The following is a 16421-nucleotide window of genomic DNA, read 5'->3' on the forward strand; positions in this document are numbered from 1 at the left end:
GCTTAACGCTACCCCTAGGGGGAATGTTGCATAGCAGACTCACCTCCTTAGCCTCACAAGGAAAGTCTCCCCTCTGGAGAGCAGCGTTTCATCACTGCAATTCGTCAAACACTAAGTTCCATGACTGGAATGAAGATAAACGGAATGTATACCATTACTACAAAGTCTCCAATGGACTGAGCCAAGTTTGTTGCAAACGGATGACACACCAGAGAGATGGCAAGAGAGCACAGAAGGCAGAGTCGGACATGTGGAGCCTCCTGTGCATAGAATACCAGAAGGAGGCAGAGCAGACGTAGACAGTGGAGACCGCAAATTTTGGGACGGCTCCGAGCTGGAAACACTGGACACCCAGTGGGTACCAGGAGCGGAAAGCCAGGAAGGCTGGAATGGAGAGCTCAGTGGTGTAGTAACCACTGAAAAATCATGGTGGGCAGGCGGCCCTCTCAACAATGTCGACACTACCAGCGGGAAGAAGCACTTCCCAAATCGATTACTGATAGCAGTATCAAAAAGCCGTGAAGGAGACAGCAATGTGTACGAAGCTGATGTTGTGGAAAATGATCCGAGAAATAAAAGGGACAAAAGAAGCTGCTTCCCAGTATCTGCAGGCACAGGAGACATTACCCTACAACACAGAAGGTAATGGGGAGAGTGGGAATATCAGGAAGCCAAAGAGAATTGTTATAGCCTCAGAGAAACTCGTCCTATTATCCATGTCGAAAGAGTGGAAAGCAAGCTAATAACTTCAGACTGTGTTAATGTGATAAAAAGAAACGTAGACATCACAGATTGAGAAGAGTAGAATTGGAATATTATTACGCTGGGATAAGGGGAAAATCACCCGAAAGCCAAGAAACAGAGTGGAACATAAAGCAAAACACTGTGTAGTAAAGCCCAGAGGGGTGCCAAGGATAAACATTATACAAGAACTATTCAACCCTTCTAAGAAAGAGAGGAGGAAACCTACAAGAGCAGGAAAAAGACCTATACAAGAGGCGAGCAAGATTACCAATTCCCTAAGGGAATTCCACAAGTTAATACAGACGATAAGAAATTTGCAGATTTTATATTGACTAGAACTTTAACGTAAGAGAACCACAGTGCAAACACACAACCACCAGGAGAAACGAGTCATTCTCCTGACCTTAATTGATTAGAATACCGGTAGGATCGGTTAGGTTAGTTTTGGACAGCAGACTGATTTTTTGGACATTAATTCATGACTGCCTTAGTTACTAGCTCAGGGGCAAAATGTTTGTCTTGGAAGCAAGACAAGGTGACGCAACACATGTTCGGATCCCAATCCCATGCTTAGAAACCAGTTGCTGGTATTAAGCGCGTTGTAAATGAACAACAAAATACATAATCTAGGTATGGAACACTCCGTAGTGATGGAGAAAGATAGGCCTTTTTTTCCATTAACAGATAGTCAAAATGTCATGAGAGTGTCCGTGTCCTCCTCCTGATACGCCACAAAATGTAAGAGGGCTGAACATTTTAGGGGGGTAACGGGTGATTTGGGGGGTTGGTGTAATGCAAGTCTGAAACAGTCACTGAATATTATATGGCAGGGATGTCATTGCTGTGTTTGTGTCCCAGAGCACAGAGTAAGGTGAACACAAATAGGGCGACCACAGTCTTGTTTGAATTAGGTTGCAGGGACTTAGAAGACATCAGCTGCTAACTTCTTCCAAACAAAGACTTACCCTTGTGAATGACTCCTCCACATTATGCAGTCTAATGAACACCTGTGCATCATCTGCATATAAGTGGAAACCAACCATATATTTCCGCAGTGTTTCCATTAATGTTTGTAACTAAAGGTTGAATAATAAAGGAGAAAGGGAGAACCCCTGTGGGACTCGAGAATCCTTTGGGAGGAATTCGGACAGACAGCCTCCCAACCTCATCTGTTGCTGGTGCTCGGATAGAAAAGAAGTGAACCACTTTATCGCCCTAGCTGCGACTCGATCTAATTCTCTCTGTCATTTGATAAGTATGCCATGTTACACCCATATCAAACTCTGCTAATAGATCTAGCATGACAAATACAGAAAGATGCTCCTGATCTGCAACACAGAAGATCATCCCAGATTGCTATCAGTGCAGTTTCTGACCCAGATTTAGGTCAGAAACGAGATTGGAAGGGGTCCAAGAGAGACTCCCTTTCTACAAATTCCTGCAGTTGGCTTTTAACCATTTTCTCCAGAATTTTTCCTGGCAAAGGCAGACCTGCAACTGGGCGATCATTTTGCAGATTGTCGTTGCCCTAATTGGATTTATTTTATGTGTGCACTATAAATAGTGCAACATAGTATAACGAGACAGGAGGTTCCTGTGTACCAATAAAGGGACTCACTACACCTGGATACATGGGCAGGAACATAATTTGTCAGACGTATTATGTTATAGTGCATTTGTATAGTGCTTTATGTACCATTGGTATGATCTCAAAGCGCTGCTGGTTGAACACCCTCGGGGACCGTGGTCCATATCAGTTGAAAGATTAGTATAACATATAGTGCTTAGGTGCACTTGGCATCTGAGCAGCCAGAGAGGTTTTCGCGAGTTGGCTGCATTCTAATGCTAAGTGGGGTGTGGTGGATGTGAGAGATCAGTGTAATGTGGGCAGCAAGGAGGGTGGTTTCCGAATCAGCATTCTCACAGGTGTGAGGCATGTGTAGGGGAATAAGTGCGCCGCTAGGTGATTTATTTTGTGCGGTATAGCTGCTTTCTACCAGGCTGTTGAGGTGTTCTGTGAGCGATGTAGGTGTGTGTGCAGCTAAGCCGAATTGATCGAGGGGTGCAGTAGTGTCCTAATGTTTGTTGATGTAAAGAGGAGAGTGAGCATAATGGTATGAATGACTGTCTGTGGTTATAACCAAATTTCTACCTAGATGTGATGCATGCTAATCTTCACAATTCTATCTAGATGTGACACAAGTATCTTCACAGTTCACAGGCCAAAGGACAAACAAAAAACCATGTGGCACGGCCATGTTTGGCCACTAGCCACAGTTCGTCAAACGCAAGCTAATCGTCACAATTCTGTCTTGGTGTGAGGGAGGCTAATCTATACAATGCTGTCTAGGTGTGGTGTAAGCTGACATTCACAATTCTCTCTAGATGTGACGCAATGCTAGTCTTCACAATTCTCTCTAGATGTTATGGAGGCCAATATTCACAATTCTGTCTAGATCTGATGCAAGCTAGTAATACAGTTGTCTAGATACGACGCAATGCTAGTCTTCACAATTCTGTCTAGATGCAACGTCACCTACTATTACATTTCTTTCTAGGTGTGCCACAAGCTAATATTCACAATTTTCTCTAGGTGTGACACAAGCTAATATTCACAATTCTGTCTAGATATGATGCAGGCTTGTGTAACAGTTCTGTCTAGATAGGACGCAATGCTAATCTCCATAATTCTTCTGAGTGTGAAGCACGGCTAAACTTCAACTGGCCAGAGTGAAAATGCCTTCATTGGAGGCACAACAGTAAGTGCAAAACACCTAGATTTGAGGTATATGGATAGAGGGAGAATGCCTAAGCATGGGACACAACAGTAAATAACACCACTCAAAGGTTAGTAAATAGCAGCGATATGGGTATTCTTTACTAGCTGGCTGATTATGGTATGCTATATTGTGTAGGTAATAAGAGAGGCAGGGCTTTTTCGAGTACAGTGATTGCTGTACTCGCCACCCAGACCACTCTTATCTTGTCAGTCACTGCTGGTTGACAGCTGGCTACTGGCTTCTCAGGTGAAGACTGGCAAACATGGTCTGGAACTGCTTCTTTGGGAGCTGCCCGTTACCCTGGGGCCCTTAGCCAAAGGGGCTGCCTGGGCAGTCCTAGGGTGTGTGGATAAGAGCCAATCTCCTGGAGGGCAACAGCCAATCGCAGGCACAGGGCAGGGCAAGGGGGCAGAGGAAAGGTCACACAGGTGGAGCAGAAAAAGGAAAGTCTGGAAGGCAAGTGGAAATGGCTGCTAGGAACAGAGGCAGAGAGACAACTGACTGTTCAAACCAATTGCAAGGGGGAGGGCGGGGACTGGAAGAAAACAGAAACAAAGGACTAGACCTCAGGGACTGCACCCTCCAGATGCTGGCCAGCTCAGAAAATGGGGTGAGAGGCCACAGAAAGCACAAGATAAACCTACCAGAATAGCACAAACGAGTCAAAAACTGATTGAAAAATAAATACACAAACCCCTCCACAGGAGCACATGAAACAAGCCAAAAACAGATTTAAATCACTGGACAGCTACTCAGTGAGCATCAACCAGTCCCCTAAGACTGCTCCTCAGGTGGTTTCCTTAAAGAATGGTTCTAGATTGCAGCCCAGACAGCAAATGGAATTGGCTGCCAGGAACAGAGGCAGAGAGACACCCGACTGTTTAAACCAAATTCAAGGGGGAGGGTGAGGACAGGGAGATAGACAGAAACAAAGGACTACACCTCAGGAACTGAATCCTCCAGATGCGGGCCAGCTCAGAAAACAGGGTGAGAGGCCACAAAGCACAAGATAAACCCACCAGAATTGCACAAACGAGTCAAAAACTGATTGAAAAATAAATACACAAACCCCTCCACAGGAGCACATGAAACAGGCCAAAAACAGATTTAAATCAATGTACAACTACTCACTGAGCATCAACCAGCCCCTAAAACTGCTCCTCAAGTGGTTTCCTTAAATGATGCTTCTAGATTGATGTCCAGGAGGCAAGAGGAAATCCAGATGAAATTAAATGAATAGACGCGGCTATTGGTCACCAATACAAACAGGAAGACAGAAGTGCAGCCATTTTCCTGACACAGAAGCCACAGCAAATATCAGAATTGGCAAAGCCTCAGAACTCAAGATGCTGAATTTACAAAAACACACGCATTATAGAAAATCGTGCAGAGGCCCAAACAGTAGCTCAGTCAGAGCCAAGGTCAGCAATAAGGAAGGGAGTAATATATTAATGAGGTGCAAGCACGAGAGAACAGATCCCAAGACGAGAAGCAGTAGACTCCCAAGTTTGTATTTGTATTTATTAACTTTTATATAGCGCTTTATGACAAAGCGCTTTACATTAAACAACAAGAATACATAGGAAGCAGTACAATAAAATTCATGATTCAAAGAAACAAGAACAGTATGAAGAGCAATTTTCTGAGTTCATTAGGTAGAAGCCAGGAGTGGGGAGGGATAGGGGAGGGAGTAGAGAAGAGCTCTCAGAAGAGAAGGGGGGATTGAAGAAGGTGGGATTTTAAGGAGGAGCGGAAGGAAGAGTAAGAGGAGATGGAACGGATAGGGAGAGGTAAAGTGTTCCAATGAAGGGGGGCGAGGAGCGGAAACGAACGAAAGCGAGAAGGAACACAAGGAGGGGGGAACAGAGAGAAGGAAGAGGTCAGCAGAGCAGAGGGGGCAAAGGGGAGAGTAGAAAGAGGAGGGAGGATAGGTGGGGTGGGACAACATCATGAAGCAATTTAAAGACGAGACAAAGGAAGTTCAATTTAAGTTGAGAGTGAAAGGAGAGCCAACCAAGTGAGGAGAGTGATGAGGGGATGGAGTCGAAAGGAGAGAGGGAGCAGAGTGTGCAGATAGCAGAGTGATAGAGGGATTTAAGGGGGGCAAGATGAGAGGCTGGGAGGCCGAATAGGAGAGCTGAGCAGTAGAAGAGACGGGAGAAGATAAGAGCAGATTAAGAGTTTGGTGGCGTGGAAGGTGAGGGAGGAACGGATTTTGTGGATGTTATAAAGATCGTAGCGACAGGCGTGGGAGGTGAGAGAGATATGGTGGGTAAAAGAGAGGTTAGGGTCAAAGTGGAGGCCGAGATTACGGGCAGAAGCAGAGATAGTGAGATGAGTGGGGGGAAAGAGGATGGAAGGAGGGGGGAGGAAGAGTGCTGGCAGGAAAGCATAAGATTTCAGTTTTGTCTGGGTTTAAAGTGAGAAAGTGGGAGGACATCCATGTATTAATAGCAGTAAAACACGAGGATATTTTAAGGTGAATGTCAGGGGCGATTTTAATCAAGTTAATCAATTTTAATAAGAGCACAAACAACCATTAATGTCCAGTTGCATGAGACCAGTAAGCCAAAAAACCTTCTATAGTGTGACTGAAATGGCCACAAAGAACAAAACATGCATGTTAGAATTAGCTAAAACCTCAATAAATAGAAGGAAAACCACTCTCAAACAGTACTCTTAACATGTGATCCAAATATGGAAAACACTGGCTATTTATTATGAGGCAAACATAGTTAAGACATGTGCAGAACTCCCTCAGCATGCACAGACACACCAGACGGCACACAAGGTCAACTACAAAGGATAGGGAAGGCCTCAGGGTGACTAGAAGTATTCTTTAATTGGCAGTATGGCAGCCCATGGAAGTCTCTTCAGCTACTTATGTCTTGCTCATATCTTGATGCCTAGTCAAGGTGTCGAAGTTTGGCAAGCTATGCACCAACCAACACCAAATCCCCTCGCCACACCGCCTATGATAGATAATGCTAACCAATTATCTGCTGTTGCAATGATGTATTAGTAGTATCAAAAATGGGATGAGTCCAGGCAGAGTTGTCAGATAGGTAACGACTAATAAAGTAACTAACCCTATAACATCCTCTACGGAATTTGACCGTAGCTTTTGTAGACAGAAATGTGAAGTTATGGTCATCATTTTTGTACCAAACTAGCTTGCAATCATTGCAAATGCTGGGAGCTATGAGAATTGAATGCTTGTGTGTTGTCCAAGCTTAGATTCGTTGTTTGAATAAAGCTGCGTTTTGATGTGCATCCGAGTCCTCCATCATGGAGTATTATTCTAATTGTGTGATCCTGGACACAGCTTATCACATGGTAGCAGAGGATGGTTCTCTATGTGTTTCCAGACAATCGAGGGCTCCTCGCTGCATCCCCTAGGTCAGAGAGGGTGGTCTGCAGAGAGCAGAGATAACCGCAGTTAAGAGAGTTCAGCAAGTGCCCACGCTGGCAGAAATGGAGTTGTGATGACTGTCCTCACACAGAGAATGACACGGACACAACGCACTGGCACATTAGTACCTAAACTGATTTTTTTATGACGAGCCACAAGTTAAGGAAAATGCCATAGGAGGGGGTTTAATTATCCTAATTGATGGGTCATCAATGATCGACCAGAGCAGTATATTACGACATAGTGGGACAGCAGTAGTGAAGGCAATAGACAATAGAAGGTTTGAAGCTGTAAAGAGGGTGAGATTGCCAGCACATTTTTCATTGCAAGCAGTTGGTAGCCATGATTTTAGTGCTCGAGGAGTATGAGGCAGTGACAGTGTACTCTGGCTCTGCCTATGTGACAACAACAATACATTCACTGTTGTCACATTGGAAAAGGAGGGGCTTCCAGTGTGCAAGCAGCACACCAGTACAACATTCACCATGGTTAGAGACTATTGGAAGCCCTTCAACGTCCATCGAGATAGCTATGGTCAAGTGCGTAGTGCATATGAGTGGCGCAAACCTGATTTCTGGGGGCAACAAAGTGGCAAATGCAGAAATCAAAAGAGCAGCATATTTTCCGGAGATATTGGACATTACAATTGCCCCAAACAGATACACATGTACACGTAACATTGTGATGACAGATGGGTTTAACCCACTGCCAATAACAGATTGTGGAGTTATAGGGACGCACCCTGCAAGAAGAGCAGGGTTTGTGGAGAAAGAGAGGGTGCTCTTTATCGTCCTCTTAATTAGTGTGGCACCAGGATAGCACAGGGAAACCCGTTATGCCTGTCGAGCTGCTCACAGTAACTCTGGAGCAGCTCCATTATCCAGCACATATCCAGATGCCAGCTCAGCTGCAAAATTCCTTGTACGAGAGGTGTTCCTTAGATGGGGTATGCAAAACGCTACACCTCGACAATGGACCTCATTTTGTAAATGAAGTGTTCGAACACATAAATCTTAATGGGTTTAAGAGATACATTCTCATCTGCCTATAACCTGTAAGCAAACAGGATTTGTGAGCGTCTCTTGAACGAACGCATTGCAAAGATAAAAGATACCTTGCACAATAATTGGCTGTGTTGCCTTTCACTGGCTCATTTTGCCTTACACAACCAGTCGGGCTCTGACCACCTTCTGACACCCTATGAGCTGGTGAGAGGATGTATAATGGCTGCCCCAATTACTCCTCCCAAAAGAACTTGAACTGATGTTGAGAATTCCACTAATGTAATTGGTGAAGAAATGCATGACTATCTGATGGCTATGACTAAATCTCTGAAATGCATCTCCAAACAGGTTCAGGCTAGATAAGGGGGATTAAGAGTCACTAAAGACACCAACAGACATATAGATACAGACAAGTTGCTTCAGCTCCTATGGTTGTACCCCAGGGATGAAGTTCTGTGTAAGAGTTTTGCGAGACATTGGCATAAGCCTAGGTTTGAAGGACCCTACATAGTAGAAGCAGCAACCTCTTCCGCCTCCATTTGAGTGATTGTCAAGCAATACTATTGTGACGACCCTTTAAGCCCAAAGACCCTAGGCATGAGCAATGTCCAGAGCCAATCAGCAGTAGGAGCAGCAGCAAAAATAAATACAATGCACCATTATTTATTTCAAGAACTTTGGTCGACATTCTCCAAAGACACTTTTTAAACACAGAGCGTGGCTGTTCCCATTTCAAGAAGAATATCAGATGTTCCCCATAGCCATCCTATTTTTTCTTGTCTTCATTTATTCTCAACACTTATCCCTTTTTAGGAGCTTGGAACATGTGTCTAATGGTTCTGTTGCTCAATTTAAAAACATATTGTCCTACAAAGAAACGTCCTCTCACTTAACTAGGTTCTTTTCATGCACGCTTATCCTTTTAAGAAAATGAAGAGGCATTACCTCTGGAAGAACAATGCTTTTATTAAATGATATCAGATATTCTCTCCTATTGCTAGACAAGCTTACATACAGATACCTGCAATAAGGAGATATGCTAGCTATTCTGATCATAGCAACGTTTTTCTTATTTTGCTGTGTTCATTTCGTTATTTGCAGGGCATTAAAAGAGCTATGTCCCAGCCAGTATCCAGTGAGAATAACACGGTTATAGCCACTGAAAAGAATGGAAAGTATCTTTACACCTGAATCATTCTCTGAAGCAAGTACACAGATGAAGAGATTAAAGAGAGGTGTGCCACATGATCAAAACAACTTGAACAAGTATCTTTATAATTCTCTCCACATCACCAACATCATGAGGTACAAGCACATGAGCGACATGGGGAGGGAGAAGTTGGATGGAAGCTGTTTGCGTTCCCTCATCCCGTATTCCATGAGGACCTCTAGAATTTATATAGTGACAGAAGAACTTGCAAACAGTGCATTGCTTGATACATCTTCCAGGGTAAAACAGCCACCAAAGAGCAGGTAACAAAAGTAAACTTTCCACGCGAGGATAGTTTTATAAAACAAATGCCCATAATGATTAACGCAAAGACACAACACAAGGTAACGTAAGGAAGGAATGGAATCAAGCAGTAAGACAGACAAGTGATCACAGTTCAAGGGTGTTTAACTTAACTGGGTTTGAAAAACACCCATCTAAATTTAAAAATGGGAGCAAGCTACGAACATCAAATAGTAACGCAGTCCTAGTGCAGTGTTGTCAAAATAAAAGGGCCTATACTAATTAACCCATTGCCAATCCTTACTTCTAAATGCAAATAGTGTGGAAAACCATGTTATGAAAAAGAAAAGTGTTAAAGAAATGATATGTCAGGATATTCAATCTGTTGGCTTCACCTTCCCCATGTTTTCAGCACGGGACAAGGCTGCACATTCGTGCTTGGCATAGTCTCTGGCTTCAATCGTTAAACTGCCATCTTGGAACTGCTGTTTCCTCGTGTGTTTTGCCTTGCTCAGAGTGTGATCTCATGCTCCGCCTTTTAACTATGTGGGGAAGCATAATGGAAGTCGGGCGTGTGTGATGGTCCATAATTGCCCGACCACTGTATTGGGACACGTCAGGTATACAGCTCGGGTCTTAGTCCCTTTTAACTCATAGCGGGCTGTCCATGAGAAAGTGTTTGTGTTGTAATAAAGATGTGGGGGTAGAGTTCCTAAATATGCCAGTTGGTAGGATGGGGTAAAGGTGTTATAGGGAAGGGGATACCGCATCTCACCATACAGTGTCCCACTCCCCGAAGACCCCTCCCCCAGGTGATCTTCCCACACTGGTAACTGGATTCAAAAAGGGATGGTTGTGTCCTAGCCATCTGGATGACAGACCTCTGGGGACTAGTGGGTGAGACACCTTGTGGTTTCTCACAGTAATGAGGTAAATACTGTTGCACCCAAATAGGGGAGATTTTAGGATAGTAGACCACAAAATGCTGCAGTGGCTCAATGCACAAGGTAGATAAGTCCCTGGTTGCTGGACTAGAGACCAGCTACAAATAAAAGGAAGTTATTTACCACCAATGGGTGGGTCGACATACTAATACGATGCAAGGCATTAGCATTTCTAGGTCATGCATAATGCAAAGTGTGCCGTGAAGAATAGCCTGAATACACAAAACTGCTTGCCTGGGTAGAGGATGAGGGAGGACCAGTACCCATAATACCGATAAAAAATGCAACTCTGTGCTTCAGAAATAAAGGCACAGTGAAAATTGAAATAAACAGGTTGTGGATGCATCTCTTGACATGCCAGGTATGAGAAAAGGCACAGCCGTACTAATGAACAACTATTGGGCTTGTGGTTCAAAGGCCCACATGCAACCCCCCCACCGAAATTGGGGTGGTCTATGCTCCCTAGTGATAAGTGCACTGGTGGTGCCGCAGAGTGAGGTGCAGATTGGTGATTTGCCCCCGGTGAGTATAAACCTCAGAAATAAAAGGTCAGTCACTCTAAAATGCACCAAACGAGGACATTATTTGTCATCAAAATTAGTAGAAGTCTAGAATGACATATGAAGTCAGATGAGCACGGCAAAGCAGCAATGATCTTTACGTCATTCCTCGCCCCAGGGGTGAAAAAAGCAGCGAATGCCAAATGGTTACAAATAACCAGATGGGGGCTGTTGCAACCACTAAATGCAACTATAAAAGGTTTAACGCAATCAAAGAAGAGTTGAGAGCAGTGAGACTAATGACCCTTCAAAGCAGATCTGTCCTTGATCTGATACCAGTCATGGAAGGAAGTGTTTGTGCAAAAATAGGACCATGATATGATCTGATATTGTATTTATAGCGTGCCTGCACACAAGTGTTTCAAGGCGCAACGAGGCATGGGAAGGGAACAAGGGGAAACAAGACAATGATCTTACTAGGCCCAGTGACAGAGATTGGGCAAGTGCAGGGAGGGGAAAGGGGATAAGTGCCAGGGGAGGGAAAGAAGTGGAGGACAGATTATCAACAAAACACAAACAAAACAAGAAAAAAACATCTTGCTGTACGTACCAGCAAATAATGAGGAAAATGGGACCCTTACAGAGGCTATTACCACCTTACAGGAACTGCACACTAAAATGGTGTCAGAGGTGGAAGAGAATGAAAATTATTGGCTTGATTACCTGTTTTCATGGGTACCCAACCTGGTTGGCAAACGCATTTAAAATATTATTGGCCATACTGGTACTGGTCCTGAAAGATATCTTTGTCCTACAAATAGTGCTGAGCCAATGTAAAAGGGCAAGCAATAAGGCACTGAAAATGTTTATAATAGATGTGGATGCCCAAATACATGAGTGTACACAAACTGATGAAATACCAAGAACGTACCCCGTAGACTGTCTTATTGGGCCTCCTGGGACATTGACCGAATATCCCATTGACCCCCACAATTACACTGCACATTGGGTGGATTGTGAAGCTGATGTGGATTGCTGCTTCATGACTTGTGGTCCTGAGGAATATGTAGCACAAGGAGGCAGCTTGTGGCGGGGTGAGCAAAATATGAACACCCAAAGATCATAATGGAATGGGCAGAAATATGGGTGTCGATCATTTGACAAGAATGGGGAATGTGATGACCCAGATGAATAAGTCATTACTACCTTCTGCCCTGGCCCCACCAGATTATCGTATGGGCGAGAAACGTTACAAACTGAGACAGCCATACCAAACCATAAACCTAGTGGTGGGTGACAATATGAGTAACTGAGCTCCATGAATCAATATGCTTAACCAAAGTGAACGAGCATGCAATCTGCCATAAAGTATTAGTTATATTGAGCAACACAAGTAAGGACTACGAAGTAGTTTGTAGGGTGCACAAACAGTGCACAGTATAAATAGTACAATATAGTAGAAAGGGACAGGAGGTTCCTCTGTACCAAGAAAGGGACTCACTTCACCTATTGGGCAGGTGGATTACAGGGAGATAAGCTGCTGAATACACGGGCAGGGACATCAGCATATGGAAGACCTATTAGTCTAATAGATGCGGCTAGAGGTCGGAAGGAAATCCACTCTCAAATACGGCACACTAGCCCATGACCCAGATATAGAAAATACTGACTATTCATTACAAGCTAAACATAGATAAGACACACACGGAACTCCCACAGACGCACACAGACACCAGATGTCACACAAGGCAAAGGATAGGGAAGGCCTCATCGCCTCGGAATGACTAGGAGTATTCTTTAATTGAAGTATGGCAGCCCATGGAAGTCTCTTCCCCCACTTAGGTCTCGCTCATACCTTGACACCTGGTCAAGATGTCCAAGGTTTGCAAGCTAAGCACCAACCAATAGCAAATACCCTTGCCACACCACCCTTGATAGATAATGCTAACAATTAGCTGCTCTTGCAATGATGTATTAAAAGTACTATCAAAAATGGGATGGGTCCAAGCAGAGCCATCAGATATGTAACGACCAATAAAAGGAACTAACCCCTATGGCCTTCTCTATGTAGTTTGACCATTAACCAACCCCACTTCCCCGTAGGTTGTGTAGACTGATAATGTGACATCATTGTTGATGTACTTTTTGTACAAAACATGCTTGCAATTGTTGTAAATGCTGAGAGCTATGAGAATTGAGTGCATGTATGCTATCCCGGCTTAGATTAGTTGTTTGAATAAAGTTGGGTGTTTAAGTGTACTCAAGTACTACATCATTGAGTATTATTCTGACTAATTGTGTGATCCTGGGCACACCTTAACAGTATCATTAATGATTCAATCATTTAATTCAAAAGCATAGCACGTACACTCTGGTTGTCATGACAGAGAAGAGCTGAGAATGAAGTGTGGTGAAACTTAAACATCCAAGATTCAATGACTCAACTGAGGGTACACCGGGCATGGGATCCCTAGATTCATAAACTCTCAGACTTTGCTGAAGAAAATCACAAGGCAAAGGCAGCCCATTTTTGGAGTTCCATTTTCCTTAAGTTGCCTCACCTGCATAACATTCCCTAATACATCTTAATCTTTCAAACACAAACGTCTGTGTCAACCCTATAGCAATTATATTCACTTTGTGACATATTGAATGTTTGCTTTCAAATCAAGCATTTACAATTTCAACTGCAAATGATAGGCTTCTGTTTTCCGTAAAGGTCTCCCTTTTCCCGATCACTGCCTCATAAAACTTGCTGATGGCCATGATACCATGCATTAATTGGTTGGGCATTTCACTTTCTCAAACCTGGTGAGACCGTTGTTACTGGAGAAGCCTTCTCCATCCCATCGCTATTGTATGCTTGGAATGGAAAAATAGAGGCCATACTCCAAATAGTCCACTATAGTGGAGCCAATGAATCTATTCAAACAAAATATTAAAAAGCAGCCTCAACCTCACTCTACTTCACAATCATTTTATACTTGTGCAGAACCATGGCAGTTGCCAGAAAGCTAAATCACCATTAAAACGCACATTGCTAAATCACTCTTGCAAAATCAATACAAACTTAAGATATTTTGAGAGCAAATTATAGGTACAAAATAAATTAAGCACTTCTATTTGACTATGACAACATGCAGCATGTGTAGAACTGTAACATCAGCAATCTTACTTAACCATAGTTATAGGCTAAACGTGGAAAACGTAAAAGGAACTATCTTACTTCCACGTGATACTGTGAGGTCTCCGAGATGCTGCTGACACTGTCACGTGCATAATTCTTCCTCTGCTCTGTAAATAGAAAACACTTGTTAAAATGTTCACAATATACATGGAATATTTTAATGCCAACAAAACCCTCCATACATTGAGTTATATGTATTTAATTGGAATAAATATGGGTGATACATAATGTATCTTGACAGACGATATGTAATTTACACCTTCCCAGCATAGGGCTACATGTCTCACTCTGATGCACCTTAAAGCTCCTGGCCCTCACTGGACAGTGAAATGAATATAATATTGCACTATTACTATACTGTACCTTTTTATATTATGTAAATGAAATATGTCAGCCTGTATACTGCACATGTATGTTAGGAATATAAAATTATTTCAGGATGCAGAATTTTTGAAGAAAATATTAAGAAATATGTATAATGCATACAGGAATATTCTTTGCAAACCTTGATGGAAGGCAGACGTACAAATTGTAAATGCTAAAAATCGGGCAATATTCTGATGCGAAAACGTCAGCTGTCAGTGGATTTTGATTGCCTCGAGTCTTCTTTAAATGTAGGCGTAGCATGAAGATGGTTTTGAAAAACCACCGTTTACTGATTTGTGGGCACGTGTAGTACCAGAAGTCATTGAATAACACCAAAGAAATGTCAACCCAAAAGTATCAGCTGATGTTACCATAGGAGTTGTACACTATCCCTTTTTGAATCCAGTCCTTGGCAAACCAATCTGTGCCCTTTATACTCCTCCCATTTGATTTTTTAATAAACCTGCAGTGTCTCTCTTCAGTCTGTCGCTAACTGAAAGTGGATCAAACAGGAATTGGATTCCAAAACTCTGAGTTGTGTATTTCTTCTTTTCTTTTTTTAAGACCCATCTGCCAAAAGTCTGATTATGGAAAAAACTATTTTATCTTCGGTAATCAGCTGCTTGAATACAAAATCGATACATGTCTAAACCAATGTATAAGTACATTCATGAGTCAATGTATTATATTCATAGATAAAACTATTAGGACCTTGGGGTGGAATCATCTTGCCGCCAACATTATATGTTTCATCTGCTAAAAGCAATAATAAAGAAAGTCAATTTTCCAATGTGTGCTCGCAAAGAGAAACATTTACTGGAAAACTCCTTTCGGTGCAATAGAGTAGAATACCAGGTCATGTACTGGGACATTAAATACATGTGGTTGATGTTGGGGTTAGTCATGTTTTACATTATTTTGTTGGATTTATTTTAGACAATGTGTTGATTAGATTAGATACATCAATGGCGATAATGTATTATGTTGTATTCTGCTTCCATTTTATTAGTAAATGTATTCTATTGCAAATGATCTAACAGCTTTGAATGTGGATTGTAAGGGCTAACGGGGTTAATGGCTGTCCCCTTTTACCAGCGACATCTTGAATGCCCCTTACCAGTTCGGATACACCTTCTATAATTTAAACGTAGCTTTTCTTTCATCTGTTTTCTGATGTTGAAATTAATTTAGTAATTCCTTATACGAAATACCATATACATATACACACACTATAAAAAATAAAACACACCACGCTATATGAATAACAGTTTAAAACCTCATAGCATGCAGAAGACTACATTCAAACTTATTTTTCAATTAAGTTCATGGCAGTCTTCAACACAACCTTTATTTGAAAAGCAGTATTTACAAACACTAAATGCAAGTGAAGACAAGCCCACACCAACAGCAAAAACCAAACAAGCATTGCATTGTGAAAACCTCTGACCAAATGTCGAGACTATTAGAAGGTGAAGCACTTTTTAACACCTAAAAGAACAACCGGGCAGACTTCAGAACAGTCATGTTTGCAGCATGGAGTGGCACAGGAACACTATTTAGAGTAAGAAGTTGGAGTCGTGACTCCATTATGGAGCAAATTAAGCAGCTGCATATGGGCCAGGGGCCTTGCAGTAGGCTTTAAATACTTTTTTTTTTTAAAAAATGCGTTATTATGTTGAAACTGTTTCCCTTAACAGAAATGACATATTACAAATGGCAGAGGCATTCCCAATGTAGGGTGTTTTTGATTTTTTTATTTACTTGTTTTAATTGAAAATCAATTTTTACATGGATTAGGATGCCTTTACAAATGGATGAATTTCTGTTTGAGAAAAGACCAGGTCTTGGAGGGATGGAGAGGCAGAATATAGAGTGGGTGACAGTGACAAGAGTACAGACATCATGAGCCTATTGTTAGTAATTCCACAGGTACACTTTAATCAAATGCATAATGTGTTACAGAACTGGAAAATGTGGCCTGCGTGATCAGCTGGGCGTAGTGTGGGGGTTGGAGATGCAAGTGAAGCTCAC

At 42.5% G+C, this 16421-nt stretch overlaps 1 protein-coding gene across 8 annotated transcripts in view; it reads right to left on the reverse strand.

Moving 5' to 3' along the window:
* The window catches only part of EPS8 (EGFR pathway substrate 8, signaling adaptor), a 1868600-nt gene that overhangs the window by 872507 nt on the left and 979672 nt on the right, over positions 1-16421 (reverse strand). For all 8 annotated transcript variants that reach the window (XM_069628376.1, XM_069628375.1, XM_069628377.1 and 5 more), the window contains one exon: positions 14064-14131. In XM_069628376.1, coding sequence (XP_069484477.1) covers positions 14064-14131 — 68 coding nt within the window. The remainder of the gene's footprint in view (positions 1-14063; positions 14132-16421) is intronic.

The sequence above is a fragment of the Ambystoma mexicanum genome, chromosome 12 (genome assembly GCF_040938575.1).
Source record: "Ambystoma mexicanum isolate Mex_15411 chromosome 12, UKY_AmexF1_1, whole genome shotgun sequence".
Taxonomy (NCBI): domain Eukaryota; kingdom Metazoa; phylum Chordata; class Amphibia; order Caudata; family Ambystomatidae; genus Ambystoma; species Ambystoma mexicanum.